Source organism: Setaria italica, chromosome IX (genome assembly GCF_000263155.2).
Source record: "Setaria italica strain Yugu1 chromosome IX, Setaria_italica_v2.0, whole genome shotgun sequence".
NCBI lineage: Eukaryota > Viridiplantae > Streptophyta > Magnoliopsida > Poales > Poaceae > Setaria > Setaria italica.
The window spans coordinates 3,621,953-3,641,508 of NC_028458.1; the positions used below are offsets into that span (position 1 = coordinate 3,621,953).

General features: G+C 46.4%; 3 protein-coding genes across 3 annotated transcripts; all 3 read right to left on the reverse strand.

The window, feature by feature from the left end:
- Positions 1–823: 823 nt before the first annotated feature.
- Positions 824–5,155, reverse strand: LOC111255836 (calcium-dependent protein kinase 10). The gene is made up of 7 exons (XM_022823257.1): positions 3,303–5,155; positions 2,558–2,701; positions 2,289–2,441; positions 2,059–2,174; positions 1,665–1,832; positions 1,329–1,553; positions 824–1,224 (listed from the first exon to the last, which is right to left on the reverse strand). The coding sequence occupies exons 1-7, from the start codon at positions 4,210–4,212 to the stop codon at positions 1,096–1,098; spliced, it is 1,845 nt and encodes a 614-aa protein (XP_022678992.1). The 5' UTR covers positions 4,213–5,155; the 3' UTR covers positions 824–1,095.
- A 417-nt stretch (positions 5,156–5,572) lies between these two features.
- Positions 5,573–13,478, reverse strand: LOC101760384 (mucin-19). The gene is made up of 9 exons (XM_022823256.1): positions 13,076–13,478; positions 12,472–12,518; positions 12,264–12,379; positions 11,792–11,957; positions 10,790–11,074; positions 10,317–10,391; positions 9,285–9,953; positions 8,694–9,175; positions 5,573–8,145 (listed from the first exon to the last, which is right to left on the reverse strand). The coding sequence occupies exons 1-9, from the start codon at positions 13,392–13,394 to the stop codon at positions 6,054–6,056; spliced, it is 4,251 nt and encodes a 1,416-aa protein (XP_022678991.1). The 5' UTR covers positions 13,395–13,478; the 3' UTR covers positions 5,573–6,053.
- Positions 13,479–14,546: 1,068 nt separating this feature from the next.
- On the reverse strand, positions 14,547–17,162 carry LOC101761072 (putative phosphatidylglycerol/phosphatidylinositol transfer protein DDB_G0282179). The gene is made up of 4 exons (XM_004981445.2): positions 16,964–17,162; positions 16,766–16,867; positions 14,993–15,150; positions 14,547–14,882 (listed from the first exon to the last, which is right to left on the reverse strand). The coding sequence occupies exons 1-4, from the start codon at positions 17,058–17,060 to the stop codon at positions 14,775–14,777; spliced, it is 465 nt and encodes a 154-aa protein (XP_004981502.1). The 5' UTR covers positions 17,061–17,162; the 3' UTR covers positions 14,547–14,774.
- Positions 17,163–19,556: the final 2,394 nt, after the last annotated feature.

The following is a 19,556-nucleotide window of genomic DNA, read 5'->3' on the forward strand; positions in this document are numbered from 1 at the left end:
CTGAAACTACCACACCTACACCCTGCACAATAGGGGGTACTGTATCTCTCCAGAAACCTGTAGCCGTGCTGGCCTTCTGGGAGTCAGAGCCGGGTGGGCTGGTCCAGGTTGGTGACGCTAACGGTAGCATTCCGGCCGGGTTTAATGGACGGAACGGACCACAGGTCTGTGCCGTGTCCGGGACAGGAATACAGTATCGCTGGGGCGGAGCACAACTGGGGGAGCAAAGCGACAGACAGAGTCACGGCGCCTGAAACCTGAACCCATCGTGCAAGTGGGTGTTGCGTTTTGCTGCTGAGGGGTTCAGACTTTCAGACTCCAGATTCAGAGAGTGAAAACGTGTTCACGTGCCTGGTTGGTTCACGGCGTAGCTCGCCCTGGGTGGATTGGAACAGGCAGCAGCAGATTGCCCTGGTTTCCCGGGCAGAAGGCACGAGGCGCACACGTCATCCGACGCGCGGTGGAGTGAAGCTGCCGTGCCGTGTGCGCCGCGCCAGAGTACGAGGGCCTGCGCCCACGGAGCCTGCACGACGAATTCTCCCCGCGCGCGTGGGCCGCACCCGCTGGCAAGGAAAGGGCGCACGGCACCGCGGCGGCGAGCGGGCTGATTCCTCGCAGCCGAGATGAGCGGCGCTTCAGCGGCGTGGAAACTTGGCCCAACGGAACCAAAACGGGAGGGGGTGGCAGGCCACGACGCGCTCGATCGGGCGGTGCGCTGCGGACTTTGCAGCGGCGGGCGGTGGGTGGGCGACAGGAATCCGTCAGAGCTCGGCGGACAGGAATCAGGAGCACCAATGTCATGTGGCAGATGAGATGGCACATGTGTATACAGGATCAAACAAAACCGTCTGTACTTCACGCGTAACCAAAACAATCGAACCCGATTCAGGAGTGGCCTGCCTCTGTCTGCCTACGTACACACCTCGAGCCGTCGCCGCTTCATCCTCGAGTCGTTTTCATTCAGTCCTACGAAACCAATCGCCTTACCAGTTATCTGTTACCATCACCCGTCTCTACAGAAACTGTACTCGCTCACTCCATCTACAGGCAGTATAACTCTCTCCGGAGCACGTACAAACAGGCGCTATATTGTATCTAGCTCATCCTCAACGCCTCCCTGAAGCCGATGCTGAAGCTGTTCTGCAGGCCGCCGGTCTTCTTGGGGAGCCCCAGCGTGGGCTTCTGCATCATCGCCACGAACTCGTTGTAATCGATGCGCCCGTCCTGCAAGCAAAAATCACCAAATAGATCATCAGTCATGACTTTCAGAGACATATAGTTACGTGTGATTCAGAGTGTTCTGAAACCGAGACGAAGACGGCACTGACGTTGTCCTGGTCGACCTCCCCGATCATGTCCTCGAGCTTGACGTCGCCCAGCCCGAACTCCTCGCAGGCCAGCTGCAGCTCGTCGGCGGTGATGTACCCGCTGCCGTCCTTGTCGAAGTACTGGAACGCCGCGAACAGGTGGTCCTCCCGCTCCACCTTGTTCAGGTGCAGCGTCGCGGCTATGAACTCGCCGTAGTCGATCGTGCCGCTGTTATCCACGTCCGCCTGTTGGAAAAGGGGGAGAGAGAAAAAGCAGCCCAAATCTGTCAGACACGGCAGGTTCTACTCGCAATTTTGATTCCCAGGTGAAAACCGAAGACGTATACATCGACTTACTGCTTGCATCAGGGCGTAGATCTCGGACTCTTGGAGGTTGGCGCCAACCTTTTTCAAGCCGACCTTCAGCTCTTCGAAGGTGATTTGCCCGCTGTTGTCCGCGTCTATCATTTTGAACATTTCTTTCAGGCCGGCAATCTCGTCCTCGGATAGGTTCTCGGCAATGACCTGGAGAGAACAAACATATCAGGACAAGCGTTTTGGCTGAATCCTTCGTCAGGAATAGCATCCAACCATTTGGACTGCATTCCTTGTTTGTTTTTCCTCGCATGTTTTTGTAATGCATCTTGTATCAGCCAAATGGCCAACAGCTATTCACCGGTACATGAGTACAGATGCAAGCTGATGATAGCTAAACTTTAAAACAAAAAAGATTATTTCATGACATGCTTACCCTAAGAGCCATCTTTTTCAGCTTATTCATGGCTGAGAATTGTTTCATACGGGATAGAACAGCAGAATCCAACGGCTTATCAGGAGCCAGACCACCAACCTGGACCCATGGATGCCCTAAAAGAAGATGGCAACAACAATGTTAAGTGAAAAATGCATTGTTGATGGTCTGTACTTCTGAAGAAAACTGGAATGCAAGCATGAACATATCATGCAAAATTAGAAACTCACGTAGAACTTCATGGGCAGTCAATCTCTTCTTTGGGTCTCTAATAAGCATCCGTCTCACAAGATCTTTGGCGCCTTCAGAGATGCTAGGCCACGGCTCTGACTCAAAATCAAGTTTCCCATGTAAAACCTCTTCAAATATACCTTGCTCGTTCTCTGATCGAAAATAATGGAAGGCTTAATTAGTCCAAGAGATTGGACAAAAGTATTGAAAAAATTCAGGAATTTTGTGCAATGATGATCGTGGAACTAAAGGTGAACAAATATTGCACCTGCCCAGAATGGTGGCACACCACAAAGCAAGATGTAAATGATTACACCAGCACTCCAAACATCTGCCTCGGGACCATATTTCTTCTTGAGGACCTCTGGTGCGACGTAGTAAGGGCTACCGACAACATCAGTGAATATTTGACCTGAAATAAGATCCACATATAAGTATAGAGGAAAAATAGAGAATAGTTAATATCATAAGGATAGGATGCATACTGCAGATGATAACCATGTGCAACTGTATGTCTCAACGGTTGGTGACACAATATAAATTCTTCCAAATAATTTTGATGACAAGGACCAGATTTTCACTAGTACTTCAAGCAACCAGAACATAATGTACCACCACTAACCACATTAGCATCTAATGACTGCTGAAATTCGGAATTCTAATTTTGTTGGAAACCAAATCGGTAAATTGAATATCAGGTGTCATTATTTCTGTAACTGCCCTAAATATGTTCATCAAACATCCCAAGCAATTCGAACATGTATTAACAATTACCACAACACAACGGATTTTCATGAGTAGCATTGCATTGCATAATGCTGATCAAATGTTGATGGTATGGGAGCAGATGACTAAATCATGGATCAAGCTGAAGAAAAAAAAAAGAATCGAGATACAAAAATGCCAATTCATGTCCGTATAGTAGCAATGTTTGATGAAAGGTTTAAATGACAAACAAATATCCTGTGCACAGAGTGGAATGCGCCTAGATAAATGTGATCGCTGAAACTCACCAGGCCGGAAGAAAATGGAGAGACCAAAGTCAATAGTCTTGAGGGCGGCCTCCTCCTTCTGGTCAACGAAGAGGAAGTTCTCCGGCTTGAGATCCCGATGCATGACGCCCATGGAGTGGCACACCTCGACGACGCCGACGATGACCCTGGCGAGCTCGGCGGCCTTCCTCTCGGTGTAGTGCCCCCTCTGCACGATCCGGTCGAAGAGCTCGCCGCCGGCGCAGAGCTCCATGACGAGGTGCACGGCGACAGCGTCCTCGTAGGCGCCACGGATGGAGATCACGTTGGGGTGCCCGGCGAGGTGGTACATTATCTGGATCTCCCGTCGCACGTCCTCGACGTCGTCGTCGGTGACGAGCTTCCGCTTGAGGATGGACTTGCACGCGAACTCCTTCCCCGTGCTCCGCTCCACGCAGAGGTACGTGGTGCCGAACTGGCCCTGCCCGAGCCGACGCCCCAGGCTGTACTTGTCCTTGAGGTTCTCCGTCTTGCGCTTGAGCACGGAGCCGACGAGTAGCCCGGCGCTGGACACGCGCTTCACCTGCGGAACCTTGGGACGCGGCCTGGGCGCCTCGCCGGACGAGTTGGAGCTGGGCTTGGCGGCAGCGGCAGCGGCGGCGGCGGCGCCCGGCTTGGCGTCCTGCTGCTGCTGGGCGGGCTTGGGCGCCGGCTCCGACTGGGAGGTGGCCATCTTGACGGGCTCAGGCGCCTTGCTCTGCACCGCGACCTGCACGTCGGACGCCGGCTTCGGCAGCGCCGCCGGCGGCGACCGTCCCGGGCTGCCGCCGCCGGGGCCATTGGCGGCGGCGGGCAGCGCGTCGCCGTCCTGCGGCGCCTTCCACAGCACGGTGGACATGGACTGGAAGAAGCCATTCTTGGTGATGCTGGGGCCGACGCACGTGTTCCCCATCGCGGCGGGCGGGCCGACCGCCGCCGAATCTTCACCGGGCGCCTCGCCGGGATCGGATCCAAGGAACAGCTCCCAACTCCTCCGCGCTGGCTTAGATCACGTCACGTCGTGGATATACACGCCTCCTCCTCCGACATAAGGAAATGGGCAAATGGCCCCCTTTTTTGGGCAGCAGATCAGCAAAGCCGCGGGAAACCACGGAAAGCGGAGATCGAATCCGAGTTATCGGAGTCAACGGGAGGCAAAGAGCGATGAAGCTGTCCCGAACTTGAACTTGCAATGCAGAGACCCGACGCCTTTGGGTAAGGCCAGCGGCAGCAGCTACTACGCGTCAAGGATAGCGACGAAGCGGCGGCAAGAAGAAGGAGGAGGAGAATTGTTCAATGGAACAGCAAGCGACGATGGATGGACCTCGTCCGGCCGGCCTGTGCGGCAGGTGGACGAAACAGTCAGAGAGAGGAGCAGAGCAAACGCAAGTGCAAGAACCCAAATTGCCCAGAGCAACAGGGGATTGGGACCAGATTAACTAACCAAGTTTTGGGGGGATCGTGATCGAGGTAGCTCTGGGGAAGGAGTGAGAACGCAGAAGAGGGGCAGGGGGGCAACAAAAGGGCAGGGGTTGCACATGGAAACGCGTGATCTCTCGGATAGATGGGCGAGAAAGGGTAAAAGATCGAGGAGTACCTGAGGGGAAGTATGAACGGACAGAAGCGAACAAAAGGGGAGATCCAGGAGCTCAGCAGAAGGACAAGAGCCGGGCGGGGGACCAGAGGCTCGCAGTTCGATGGGTGGAGGGGCAATGATTGGGCGGAGGGCGGGTACTTGTGCCTCGCTGTGAGTTTGACATGGCACGGGGAGGAAATGGAAAACAGCAGCAGGAGGAAGAGGGCGCGAAGTGGGGGGCGGCGAGGGGGCACGACGCCCGTGTCTTTTTTTTTTTTTGTCCTGTAGCCCCGTTTCTTCCTCCCTCTCGCCGATCGCGGAGGGAAAGGATTGGGAGAAGGAAGGCGACCGGGTCGCGCCGCTGTCCAAGCCAAAGTCCGAAGCGCGTCGCCGTCGGCCCGAGCCCGGGAGCCAATGGGCATCTGCATCCCCGCCTCCCAGACGCGGCAGGTGGCCGGTAGCAAGCATCCCAGTTGAGAATTCTCAGCTGCCGGAACTCGGATTCAAAATTAGGTAGGTGCCCGTCGGTTGCCCCGACTATAAATTAAGCATAGCTGCCGATCAGTAGCTTTCCGAGGAAGTGGTCAAGCACACGGGAACGAAGAAATGTTTTCGCGGCGAGGACACACGCACGACAGCATGGCCGCGGCACGCAACAGCTCGGCAGGAAATGAGCAGGCGACTGCGTACGAAGGAGTGCTAGAAAGCGAGGTTTGGATAGATATTTTTTCTAAGCTAGAGTCCAGAGCTTGTTGAATGTAAACAAAAATACAACAGTGCATTACACTCCGAGACAAATATACCGGAGGCAGACCAGGAGGGAAAAAAAAACGGAGATGGCAGGGAACCAAAAATTACACCTGGAGACACGTCTTTTGTGGTTCTATTTTACACCCCAAGAGCACAAGCGTATGACACAACATGCAGACATGCAGGCCGGCTCAGACGAGCAAATGAATTGGGTGGGGAAGACTCTTACACTGACCTTTGGGGGTTGGTTTACAAGCCAGCCATGGGATGTGGTGCTATGGTCCTGCTGCTGGCAAATCTGTATGGCCGTATGAACCGGATCGTAGTTATCTTTCTGTCCCTTGACTATCAACCGAGCCGAGAGTTGTCACGAGAGGTGCAGGTCCGATCATTCTTCTGTTCGACATTGATCATTCCAACAGAGGGGTTTATCTCTTCTTTGGTGCCCTTTTGACCTTGATCATTCTTCTGTTCGACTTGTCACCGCCACCTCCACCGCTGCCCAATGAGAAATTCCCACCCTGAAACTCTAGACTGCCTGCAGCTGGGAAGGATGGGTTCTGCTGTGCTGCTTGTTGTTGGCCCCCGAACTGAAAAGCTCCACCTGGCTGGACTGCAGGAGCACCAAATACCGGGGCAGCAGGCGTACTATTCTGCTGTCCGAAGGGTGAACCAAATACTGGTGCCGGTGCTGGTGCTGCTTGGTTCGTGTCATCTGCCATGCTGTCTTCATTCATCTGATCATTTCCAGGGGAGCCCATGCCAAAGGCTGTGTTCGTATTTGCCATTCCAAATGCAGGCTGCGGAGTAGACGAGTTTATGCCTGTGTTTGCTGAGGTAAACGAGAAAACAGAAGGCTGAGATGAGAAAGTTGGAGCTGGCTGTGCTCCAAATGCAAAACCACCGCTTGAAGACGCTGATTGCCCAAATGTAAATGTGCTGGGAGGGGATGAACTTGAGCCGAAAGGGTTGCTGAAAGTGGAGGCTGACGAAGCTGTGGAGGTGCTGGCAAATACACTTGTACTGGCCACTGCTGATGCACCAGCAGAAGAGCTAGCTGAAGAAAATGTAAACCCAGTACCTGAGCTAGAGCTGAATGGGTTCGCAAATGTAGCTCCAGTTCCAAATGGTGAATTACCAAATCCAGAACCCGATGTAGATGTTGTTGCTCCAAACGAGACAGTTCCAGGTCCAGATGAGGAGGCTCCTGCTCCAAAAGACACGGTCCCAGGTCCAGATGAGGCAGCTCCAGCTCCAAAAGACACGGTACCAGGTCCAGATGAGGCAGTTCCTGCTCCAAAAGACACGGTCCCAGGTCCAGATGAGGCAGCTCCAACTCCAAAGGGAACAGTCCCAGATCCTGATGAGGAAGTTCCTGCCCCAAAAGACACGGCCCCAGGTCCAGATGAGGCAGTTCCTGCTCCAAAAGACACGGTCCCAGGTCCAGATGAGGCAGCTCCAACTCCAAAGGAAACAGTTCCAGATCCTGATGAGGAAGTTCCTGCACCAAAAGAGAAAATCCCAGGTCCTGATGAGGGAGCTGCTGCCCCAAAAGCTGATGAAGTTCCAGGTGTGGATGATGAAGCTCCAACACCAAATGACATGGTCCCTGAACCAGTCGAGGAAGCTCCAATTCCAAAAGATAAGGTCCCAGATCCAGATGAAGAAGCTCCAACACCAGGAGTCACGGACGGGAATGGTGAGCCAAATTGTGGTTTGGGACTCTGGGATGGTTGTTGAATTGTGCCCTCTGACTGCGTCGGCTTACTACCAAAGAATGTGCTAGCAGCAGATGGTTGAGAGGTACTGCCAGCAGCCGATGATGTGCTGAGGCCAGTAGGCTGGGCTGGCGAGTTGAACCCAAAAAGGCTGTTTCCGGAGCTTGGAAATGTAAATGATGCGGTTGAAGCAGCCTGAACACCAGGTGCAGTGGAAGTATTAGATGGTGCAGCCGTAGCTGAGCCTGCAGCATCACTTGAAGCTACAACTGGAGAGGAAGTAGGCGCAGATGTGATTGGATAACTTGAAATAGGTGATGTAAGTTTTGATGGTGGCATGCTGGCTGAATCTGGAGCTGTAGACTTTGCATCATCTGTAGCACCTCCTATTCCAAATGATAGGGTGCTAGCTGGCTTTACCCCGGCAGTTGTGCCATCTGATTTTGCTGATGACAAGCCAACCGAAGCACTGGAAGAAAAATTAAATCCTGTAAATGCAGGAGATGATGATGATGAAATAGCTGGACTGCTACTGGACACAGCAAACAAGGTGGAAGCAGCTGAGCCAACAGAAGGTTTATCAGTAGGTGGGACAGTTGCAAGCTTTGGTGATGAAGAGTGCGGGAAGCCATTGCTCAGGCTCGCAGAAGTAGATGCAGCGGAAGCAAAATGGACAGGCACATTCTGTGTTGTTGATGCAGCTGATGGCAAAACCTTGTCCGATGATTTAATGACATCTTCTGCTTTTTCTGTTTTATCGCCTTTCTCAGAACTGTTGTCGGATGTTGTTAGCTTGGTGACACTGAAACATAAAAGGCAGAATAGATTAGCAGACCTAAAAAGATTGAAAAGAACTGGCTTACATTCCTATGAGGATCACTTTAAGACTAAATTTGTTTTTTATGCGTCAGCAAGTAAAAACAAAAAACTCGACAAAAATCAGAACTACACATAGGTTCTATCTCCATTGTCAATCAAAAGATCCACATCAAATGAAAAAGGACAAATACACTTCTCTTTCCGACTACTAATACTGAGTCTTACCAATTTCCTGATAAGATAAATAATAATAATAATAATAATAAATCTCTCAATGCATCACTACTCTGAACAAGGACAAACCAAACATAGTTCCAAAACTCCATTCAGTTCAATGGCTCAAATCAACAACATACCGCAGAAAATTGAACCTATGCTAATATTCAAGTTGGATGATATTATGTGCCTACTATGTTTTCACTAACACAATGGAAGTATAAAACCCGATAACCTTATGGTGCAAAGGCTTACTACTAATAGCATAAATGGCCCACAAAACATCAAAAGAGAGACAAGGAGCCAAGAAATCACCTCTGCCCAAGTGTTGAATTGTTTTTAACATTCGGTGTTTCCAAATCTGATGTATTAGACTGCTTGAGGCCAAAAATAAAATTTGAAGCGCCAGTCTGTTTATCGTCATTAACTGGAGCAAGCGGCATTGCTGACACACTTGCAGGACGGGTGCCAGGAGGCGCATTCAAGAATGCAAAACCAGCATTCTTATCCACAGAAGCTTTGGGAACTGCTTTTCCAGGATCATTTGATGAAAGCAAACCACCAGATGAAGAGACAGTTTTAGATAGTGATGCTACAGGCTGTTCACTAACCGGAGAACCAACAATGTTCTTCTTCATTAAGTTTGATTCAACCTTTTGCTCTAATATATTTTGTTCAACTTTCTGCTCTTTTCTAATTGACTCAGATCTCTGCCCAGTTGTTTCAATCTCTATCTTACTTGATGGGCTCTTGGATGGAATGGGGACCTCCAGATCATCATCGAACTCTGGTAAGTCCTTGAAAACATAAAAGTGAAGAAAAAACAAGGCGTCAGATCATGAATATTGGATATATCACATATAACTGGATTACATATGATGAAACAAGAATAAACCTTTCCGGTACCTCTATCACAGCCATTTTAAAGCTTGGTTTCCGTGATGTAGAAGCAGATACTGAGTTCCCCAAAAAGGTAGACTTATCAGACAAAGCAACTTTTGATGGTCCATCTTTTATCATATTTAGCTTGTCTTTCTTCAACAGGGAACCATTCAAGTCTGGATCAAGGGGTCCATTTGCACCATCCAAATCTTGAAATTTCAGGGAACTAGACGGGTCATACATACTGCTTGGTCCAGCATCTTGCAAAATGGGTTTCTTTGACATTGAATTACTAGCATTACCAGTTACAGATTGCTGTCCAGACTGCTTCTCTTTAGGCGATGGAGCTATTATATTAAGCTGCTCAAATATCTTCTCTGCCATCTTGTTTGATTGAGCTGGTATGGGTGGAGCGCTATCACTAGGTTTACCATCTCCATTATTATGGGATCCTAGGGGCCTCACAGATTGACTTGTTCCAAGCAATAGTCTTTCTGAGCTCGGAGATTCCTGGATGGATGTGCTGTCTTCAATGAAATCAGAATCACTTGTACGGCTAGTAAGAAGGTTTCCTCGAGGAACTGAATGAGCATCTCTAAAAGGAGACATCATATTTGACTTCTGCCGGATTCTGCGAATGGGACCTATGGATCCAACTTCATTCTCTAAGTCACCCCCTCTTCGTTTCAATACCTGTTGGGAAGATGGGAGTGCAGTGAGAAAAGCTCCAGTGGTAAAGTTCAGGCCATGCAGAATTTACAAATAAACTCACAAGGTCACAGAGAAAGTTCCTCAATCGTGTACCTAACAAGTCGCAATATGATTGCCATGATATTATACTTGTCTTTAAAAAAATAAAATAATATGTTGCTTTCAACGCTTGCATATGCCACAGCACAGCTATATTAGGGGGGGAAACCTAGATTTTACACATTCACAACCATAACCATGAAACATATCTATATCTATTTCTAATGCACAAATATATGCAGTAAGAAAAATAGCATACTTCATTACAAAAAGCTATTCGGCACTACTGAATGTTTAATAAATTACCTGCCTGCCACCGACATGCAAACTTTGTGCTCGTTGGGACAATGAAGATCTGTTCACTTCGCTAGAGCTCGGAGCCTACAAAATGCATAAACAAATAATTGCTTCCAAAAACTTTGAAAACTCTTCTGAACTCATTAAATTAAACACGGAGAAAATCTCTAGTACTGTAGGACCAAGAGCATTCTGCGTGAAACAGCACATACAAATAAATACGTATGACATCTGGTAAAGAAATATGTGATAACCTAGAAAGGATTAAGTAAATTATCTTTTTGACTTTGACCAACAGGTACAGTAATGATATAAAGTGGAATTGACGCAACATACTTCCATGATACCACAACTTTAGTAGCAATTACAAACATATCAAGATAGGTCTGATAATCAATATTGTATTTTTTGTGCCGTTGCAATGCAAATCGACACTGAAGAAATTACAAGAATCTGATATAATGCAAAGAATATATACTAACCTTAAAATATGGAGAGCGGGACATTCTATATATCGCTGACCGCCCACGTAATCCCGAAGTCACATAGCCATTTACAGGGAGCCCAGGGTTTTCATTCCCAAATTCAATTGGTGCCTGAACAATTGGTGGTCCAAATCTCCTATCATAGGCAGTGTTGCTTGCTTCACCTTTGTTCTCAAGAAACAATCGGCTCCGCAGATTACTTGATTGGGGTTCCCTCGAATAACGGGAGCTCATATATTGTTTCGCAAGTTCTGCAGGAGAACTGGTACCATGACTATGTACCTGCAAAAGTGCATGTTAGATATGAATTAAATTAAAAAGGGAACAGAAGTTCCAGACAAGAGCATATTCAAAAAGCTACATTTGCTAGCTTCTTCCTAGCTCACTGAATTGTTGAAGCAGCAAGTCGGCAGGAAAAGTGGGCCGGGAACTGGCAAGGCAAGGTCATGCAACCACCACCTCACTCACCCCGTCAGCTCAACATCGATGTCCAGAGCATCACTCCCTCGGGGGAGGGAGGGAGGGAGGGAGAAGAGGAGGGAGCAGCAGCACTGCAAGCAGTACATTTAGGGCAAAGGGCATCGAGCAATCAGGAGTTCAGGGAAGTCACTAAGAGAAGGTGCATAGGCTGAATGGTGCGGTGGACCTGTCCCCTCCCCCCTTTCTTCCCTTTACCTTCTTTTTCCCCTCCTTTACTTTCCTCTTCTCCCAGCAGCTGTTCTTCTGTTTCTAGTTGGTATGACATCGCCTCGCCTCACCTCGCAAGCAATAGGCATTGCAAAGGGGGTGGGTCGCCATGCCTCGCCTTACCAACTTAAGAGCCTTGGTGAGTCGCACGGAATTCCAGGGACATGCTATCCAATCTAAATATGAAGAGAGGACTCCAATAATTTGAAGAAGCTAAACTTATATACCACACATCCTGACCACAAAAATGCCGGAAAAGGAATTATAAACTGTACAGGCCTTCCTCTAATTTGGTTAGGTTTTTGTCCTTACTTTAACAGTCGGAGATTTATCTGCAGCCATCTGGTGTGATGTGGAGCCTCCTATTCCATCAATTCTAATATCTTCATTCTTTTCCTCACGTGAAACAATAGATGTAGGCGGATCAGGCTCAATGGTTCTTGCACGCAACAAGTCTGTAAGACGATCAAACTCAACCCTGCACAGGAATAACTCATCGTCATGCTTTAGAAGCATTGAGCAAAGAATACATTGTGAAAGGAACATGTGAGCACAAATAAAGGAAAGGTGAGAGCAAAATGGAACACATCAGTGGAAAATTTGAGAAAATAAAGATTTAGAACGAAAGAGGTGAAACATCACAGAACCAGATAATAGACATTATAGCAGGAATGAGGGTGAATACTGTTCATCAACTGAGAATCAGTAATTTTACATTTGCATTAAAACATAACTGTTTAAACACCAGAATTTAATAAGGAATAATAATTGTGCAGATACAAACCTAGTGAACGTCTTCCGCATTAACAAGTGCTCTACTTCAGACAATGCTTTGTCATCTGATGTCGCAGCTATGTTCTTCCCATTATCCATTCCACCCTCTGGGAGTGGAGGTGAATCCTGAGTTGAAATTTCAAATATTCTGGTATGAACAATGATGAAAAAAATGATACTATGCCACATCAAACACAATATAACAGTCGACTGCTTACAACATTAGTTGAATCAGGTAAGTCCTGTGTTGGATCATTATTTCTTCCTGCAAAAAAAATAGCCATCAGATCAGCAACAGTATAATTTCTAGGCAATTATTACACAAAAGTCTGAACAAGAATTAAGAGCCAGCAATACAAACAGAAGGGAGACGAGAAGAGGATCTCTTATTTCGCGTCAAGCAACAAAAACACAAAGCTTGGTTCCTATAGGTTAGACACCTCCCTGATGCTATTATTTAGACTATTTGTACTTACAGATATCAATCATTGTGATACCGTTCAGACGCATATCTAAACAACACTGATGCACTGTACATATCACTACAAAGCACGGTTTTAAAGCTTTCCATTTCTGCAGGAAGGCTCCTGTGAGTTCCCGCAGCAAAACAATTTGCTTTCCTCACGTGCTGAACTATACGTGTCAGCAATACATCTGCAACAGCTAAAATTACCCAAAACTAAAGCAGGTGCTAGCTAATGTAAGGTAAACCCTAACATGCCCGGATAGCCCGAAACCCTAGCCCAAGCCAAAATCAGGGACGGTCGGAGCCGACGCCAATCCCAGGAAGCAGAGAGAAACGAAGAGGAGACTCAGGCTCACCGGGAGGCGACGACGGGGCCGGCGGTGGGGCGAGGCGCTTGCGGAACACCGAGCCGAAGAGCCGCGCGGCGCCGCCAGCGATGAGGCGGGAGGCCGGGTCCACGAGCCGGGATACCCACCCGCCGCTCCCAGTCCCACCGCCGCCCTCCCCGCCCGGCCCCGAGGAAGCGGACGCCGCTGCAGCAGCGGCCGCGAGGCGGTGCGCGGCGGCGGCGGCTGGGGGCCGTTCGTAGGGCGTGGAGGCGGCGCGGGTCGGCGGGCGGCGCCGGATCTTCCCTCCAGCGCCGGCGCCGGAGCCGCCGTACGGGCTTGGGTACATGGCGCCGCGGCTGTGGTGGAGGCGGAGGCGCGGCGGGGAAGGGGAGGAAAGGGGGTGGAAGGGCAAGGCAAAGGCTAGGGCTTCCCGTCCCGCGACTCGCGAGGCCCGTGTAGTGCGCAGCTTCCTGTTTCCTTCTGTTTCCGTGCTCGGCGTAGGCGTGCGCGGGGCGTGAGCTCCCTGCGGATACGTAATTTCCGGGCGGGGGCGGCTGCCGCTTCCCGGGCAGCCCCTTAACGTTCGGATTTGATCGTTTGAACACGATAAGAGCCGTTAATGCGATTGGTGGATTTGAAATTTTGAACGGCCTTTTTTAATATCAAATCTATCACACGCACGGTAAGCCCGGATGCTTTACTTGTGCTTTATCGTGATTTTTTTTTTGCGAAGTGCTCATCGTGACTAAATAAATGCTCTACTTCACGCGCTTGCAGTTATGAGTTTGAACATCCAAGTTATTTCCCTACAGAACACATGAAGTTTGCACGATTTTTCAGTAAGAACCCTGCACAAATTCAAAAAGAAATTTGTATGTTCACAAGTGTAATGGGCAAAAACAATGTTCAATAGCCACTATTTTATTTTCTTTAAAAAAAGCAGTGTTCAAAGTTCAAAAGCATTACTTCAAAAAAAAAAGTTCAAACGCCAACTTCAGAACATAAAATAAAACAAAGTACTCCTCCGTGTCAGTGCTAATTGGTCCCACCACTGCAGTCTGCAGTGTTATCACAAACAAAAAGAAAAAAAATCGGTGCACATAATAATTATAAAAGAACATTTCGGTGCACATGGTGCGGTCTCATGAAGAAATTGCACCTGCAGTGTTATGCGTGCCACGTGGCCAAGTGGGGGTGGCGAGCCCACTACAGCAACGGCATTCGTTGTCGCTGGCTCGTCGCCCCGCCATGTCTGGCCGTTTGCTGCTCCTCTCCTGCGGCCCCGCCACACACCTACGATCGCGGTGCACCACTCGGGTAGCGTCAGCTTCCGGCTGCACGACTAGCTGGACGGACAGCAACCCACCAGGCCGCGGCACGCCACCCACGCTATCGCCGGGGGCCGGGGCCCTGGGCACCGCAGCACAACAGAACCCAGAACCAAAAAAGCAGTGAGGCGATTTGCCCTTTCAAGCGCTCATGATTCATGAAAGACGCATTGAGGACAAGACCATAACAACAATCGACGAAAGGCAATGTCCAATTATACAAGATACATGTAAAGATGTTAGTTCCATGATAGCACCATATGTAGTTAGATGTCCAACTCAGGAATAACACAGGGTGGTTGAACACATTCTAAGTCGTACGAAGTAAGATGGAATAGTTGTGTTCCGCAAGTACATCCATATCACATTTGATCACAAACCCTGATAAGAGTTTGAGTTTAGATAATGGCATTAGGTGTAACGAACCCTATGCTGAACCCGAATGAGATGCAGGTCAGTTCCTCGTTGCTGTCTCCCAGCAGCTTCATAGTGAGAGTGTAAGAACCCTGCAACAGAACAAAATGCCAGGAAAAAAATTAAAGAAATTCATTCCCAAGGAAATCCAACAAGTCTAGTTCGCTAATTGAGCTACATTAGCGGTGCTAGTTATGCTTACCGGCGGGGTGAACGATGGCAATGTCTGTTTGCTAGCTAGCACGAATTCACCAGTTGCTGGGCAAGGAGTCTCATCACAGAAGTTGTGAGTTTCTGAGTGAACGTGGAAGATGAAGTACGCGACATCTATCACTAGTTTCCCTGCAGTGATGTTTTTATCTGTATTCATAAACAAAAACATCCCGTAAATACCCTGTTTGTGAATGGCACGAAGCAGATACACTGACAAGGTGATAGAAACTAAATAATGAATACTCATAACAAGCAAATCATAGCAGTATAAAACAGAACATCTAGATAATTTTTTTCGACTTCAGATTCTACCATAGTGCTCCAATAGTCATACAAGCCTTTTCCAAAGGTAAAATAACTATACCCGTATGTCTTTATAAGTAAAATAATGCCATATGTCTACTGGTCATAGATTCAGGGTCTAGGCTCACCATCTGGCTTAAGCCCTGGGTACTAGACAAGTTGAGACAAAAATAGCATCTCTACTCTGTATGTTTTGCATCACTCCGAAATTCCGAAAGTTATATGCATACAGCCTAGACAGCAGATACTAGTACTGTCATGCATGAAAATATGTCAGCAAAATTGAACTGAGTTTCGATGCAAATGCTTGCACTGTGGTCCTATGCATACAGCCTAGACAGCAGATACTAGTACTGTCATGCATGAAAATATGTCAGCAAAATTGAACTGACTTTCGATGCAAATGCTTGCACTGTGGTCAGGTCATATGAGCAATAAACAGCTTTGTGAGATTCTTGATCGTATTGTCATCCTAGACAATAGAGACTGTTATATATCATACATATGCTCCCTAGGTGACAGAGTATTGACTCATTCTGTTGTAACAAAAAGGTAGCTTCCAAACAATATTGTTATGTCAAATGATTGATAACCAGGAGATTTTCCAAATTTAGAGAAACTAGATAGTGACACCATAATTTCTGAATAGAGGTTTAGCTTCAGCGAGCTATAAAAAGATAGCTTAAATGTTAAAAGTAGGTGGATAAAATCCATCGGATAATATGTAGATCTAAAACAGGTAGCAGTAAACAATTTCAATCCGAATTTTAATCAATCTTACAGAAGGAAGAGTAGTTATATAGCACAGTGGTTGCTTTTAGGCTGAGTCAGAACAGTCAATTCACCCTGCTTTGCAGTTATACCCTTTAACCTTCACTACGAGAGGAACATGGGAACACCACACAAGAGATAGCAGATCATTTGTAGGATACAACTAGTAAACCAAAAGGGTCCTCATTGACTCAAATACATGCATCAGTAAAAGAATAGAAGGTTACAAAAGTAACAGAAATTGCTGAATTGGCATGCACGCGTGCATCCAATTTCCCAACATATGATGTTCCATACTTTCATGTCAAAGGCAAGTGTTGCCAAGGGAGGTCTAATACAGTACGTCAGTACCTAAGGTCTAAGGAGAGAAGTGAAGTTGTCTTCCTTAGAAAGCTCTTTGTAATGTTTGGTACACCAGAACAATCCTGCGAAATTCTTATTGTGAAACATGGACAATGCCATAGAAACGCTCACCAAACTCTAAGTTATGGCATGCTATAGTATCAACAGTTCAGTTTGATCCGGCAAGCAGTATACTCAATCCGAGACAATGGCAAAGCACAATGGAACCGCCGAACGCGGCTTATCCACTACAAATCGTATGTTGGTAACACCCTAATTCGAAACGCATAGGCTAGCTCGTTGAGCCCCGTCACAACGGAAAACGGATAGATTGGTTAACTCTTACCTGTGGAGGCGGAGATCTTGAAGGTAGCCGGCTCCCCCCTGACGACGGGATCGGGGACGACCTCCACACCGCTCACCTTCACTGGGTAGTCCAGGCCCTTATCTGCAAAAAACCGCAAGAAATCATCATCAGAACGATCTCGCCCCCACAATCCCGCAGAAACAAACTCGAGACGGGGACATTCTAAAGCGCGTTTACTGCAGTACTCGACGGCGGTGGCGGTGCAGCCGAAGGGGAGGAGGAGGAGGAGCATCGCCGCCGCGGCGAAGAGGAGGAAGTGCTGCTTGGTCGCCATCGCTGCAGGCGGGCTCTCGCTCTCCGGCGTCTCGAGCAGTGGAGTCGTGTCGAGCAGATGGAGATGGGTTAGCAGGTGACGCCACGAATCCACCGCAGTGGACCTGTTCGCTTCAGCTTATAAGCCGGCTGAAAAGCTGAAACGGCTGATTTGTTGTGAGAGGAAAACACTGTTTCGATGCGGATGCGGTTTGACGCATGTCGGTGACCTCACTAACCTGGTTCAGGAAGTGGGCCCGGTCACTTCAGGGCGACTGGCGAGAGAGACGGTCTACGTGGACGTGGGCCTTGTCGGCCCGCGAGGCGGTTATTTTGCATCGGGCTGGGCTGGGCTAGAAAATCCCAGTTCAAACATCGTATTTCAAGCATGGGTCAGTCAACTTCTCTGCTGTAATGCAATGAATGCTACAGATTGCTTGAACAAGTCTGGGAGTCATTTATCAGAAAAAAACCAGTGTGGGAGTTTATTTTGTTTGTATAACGGGATTCCGGTGTAAGCACAGTTAGCCTTAGCATCTTACTATTACTAATTGGAGGCTCCTTTTGAAGCCTCCAGGTGAAGCCACCTAGGATTCCTAGGTGGACACTCTAGAAAAAGAGAGAAATCCTAGAAATTCTCACAAAAAAGCAAAACATCCGACCATCAATCGATATATTTAAATCATCATAGCCATTGGATCTATTATGTTTTCTAAAAAATTACCCACCTATGCCATTATGAAAATAGCCTAAAGTAACCCCCTAAATCTATATATAAATTACCCACCTCTACCATTATATAAAATAAACTAAAGTAACCCCCTAATCTTTATCAAAATTACCCACTTATGCCATTATTAACAATATTTAAAATAATCCCCTAATTTGCAATTGAATTGCCTACCACTATTACTTAAAAAACTTAAAGTAACCCCTTAAATTTGCATCTATATTAACCACACCTATCATTATTAAAAATAACATGAGATAACTCTACATTTGAATCAAATAACCTTAATTAAAAATATACAGCAATATATGATTCTAAATCATCTATATCTTTCACTATTGGTATACGATATAATAATTAAGGTCTATGCGCATGATATGTATCACCATTTATAAGGATATAAAATGATGAGAATATAGATTTCTATGCTAAAATTGTATCTCAAACATAAGGTTCATTAAACAAATTCAAGCACATACCTGCGATGCAAAGTGAAAACTTAAAGATTATAAATGTGGATGAAAATATTATAGAGTAATTACTAACTAAAATCTATCACAATTGGATGAAGATATTAAGTATATACCTACATATGCATTGTGTGTTCGAATATTTAACAAACGAGAGCTAGCTTATGGTAATAGTTTTTTAGCAATGTAGTCTCTTTTTTTCCATTGGAGGCTCCACATTAGTTCCCACGAGACAAGTCAGAAAAAAGAGACAAATTCTCATAAAAATTAAAAACATCAAACACCAATCCTGTAAACTATAATAATCATAGCCATTGATCTATTATATTTTCTAAAAAGTTACCCACATGATAGTGAAAATATTTAAAAATGAGCTCTAAACCTATATTTCAATTACCGAGCTCAGCTATTATAAAAAATAATCTAAAGTAACCCTATAACCTTCATCCAATTTACTAATACACATCATTATAAAGCATAACTTAAAATGTCATTCTAAAATTTTATCTATGTTATCCACGTATGTCGTTATTAAAAATAACCTAAGTAAACACCTAAATCTTAATATAATTATCTTCATGTGCATCATACAGAAATATCAAAAAATAAACTAATATATTATTTTAAATTATCTATTTATGTTAATATATAATTTTAAATTATATATTTATGTCATTGTTAATATAAAAATACTAAGTTAAAGTATATACACATGACGAGTAAGATCATTTATATATGTATGTGAGGAATTGATGAAAAGTATTGATTTGTATGCTAAACATAATGTATGGAGGATTGGAGGTGTGATACAAAATGGAAAAAATATGAATATGGATGAAAAAGTGCATTGAGTAATTATTAATTAAAAATCAATCACAACTGGGCAAAGATATGTACATATCTATATAAGTATTATGTTGAAGTATTGAAAAATAAGAGAGTAGTAGGTAAACAATTTTGATTATTAGTTAGGAGTTTAATTTCTAAATAATTTTTAAATACAATAGCTTCTAAAAATATTAGCCCGTGCGGGAGCACGGGTTGATGGACTAGTCTTTATTTAATCCATTTCTCGACTTTTAAACCATTTTGTTCTGGGACTGGACGAAATCTCTTTTGTTCCACTGAAATGGATGAGCACGCAAACAGGTTCAGGATTAAGACCCTGATAAACAGAAATCTTAAACCATGTTACCACCGGTATGCTTCTTGCGTGCTCCCATTCTGAAGCTCTTCTCTTTAATATTTCCCTTAAAGTTCAATTGGATTCCTTGTTCTGAACTCACATGGACCTAGAGCCAACACAGTGCATAGTGCA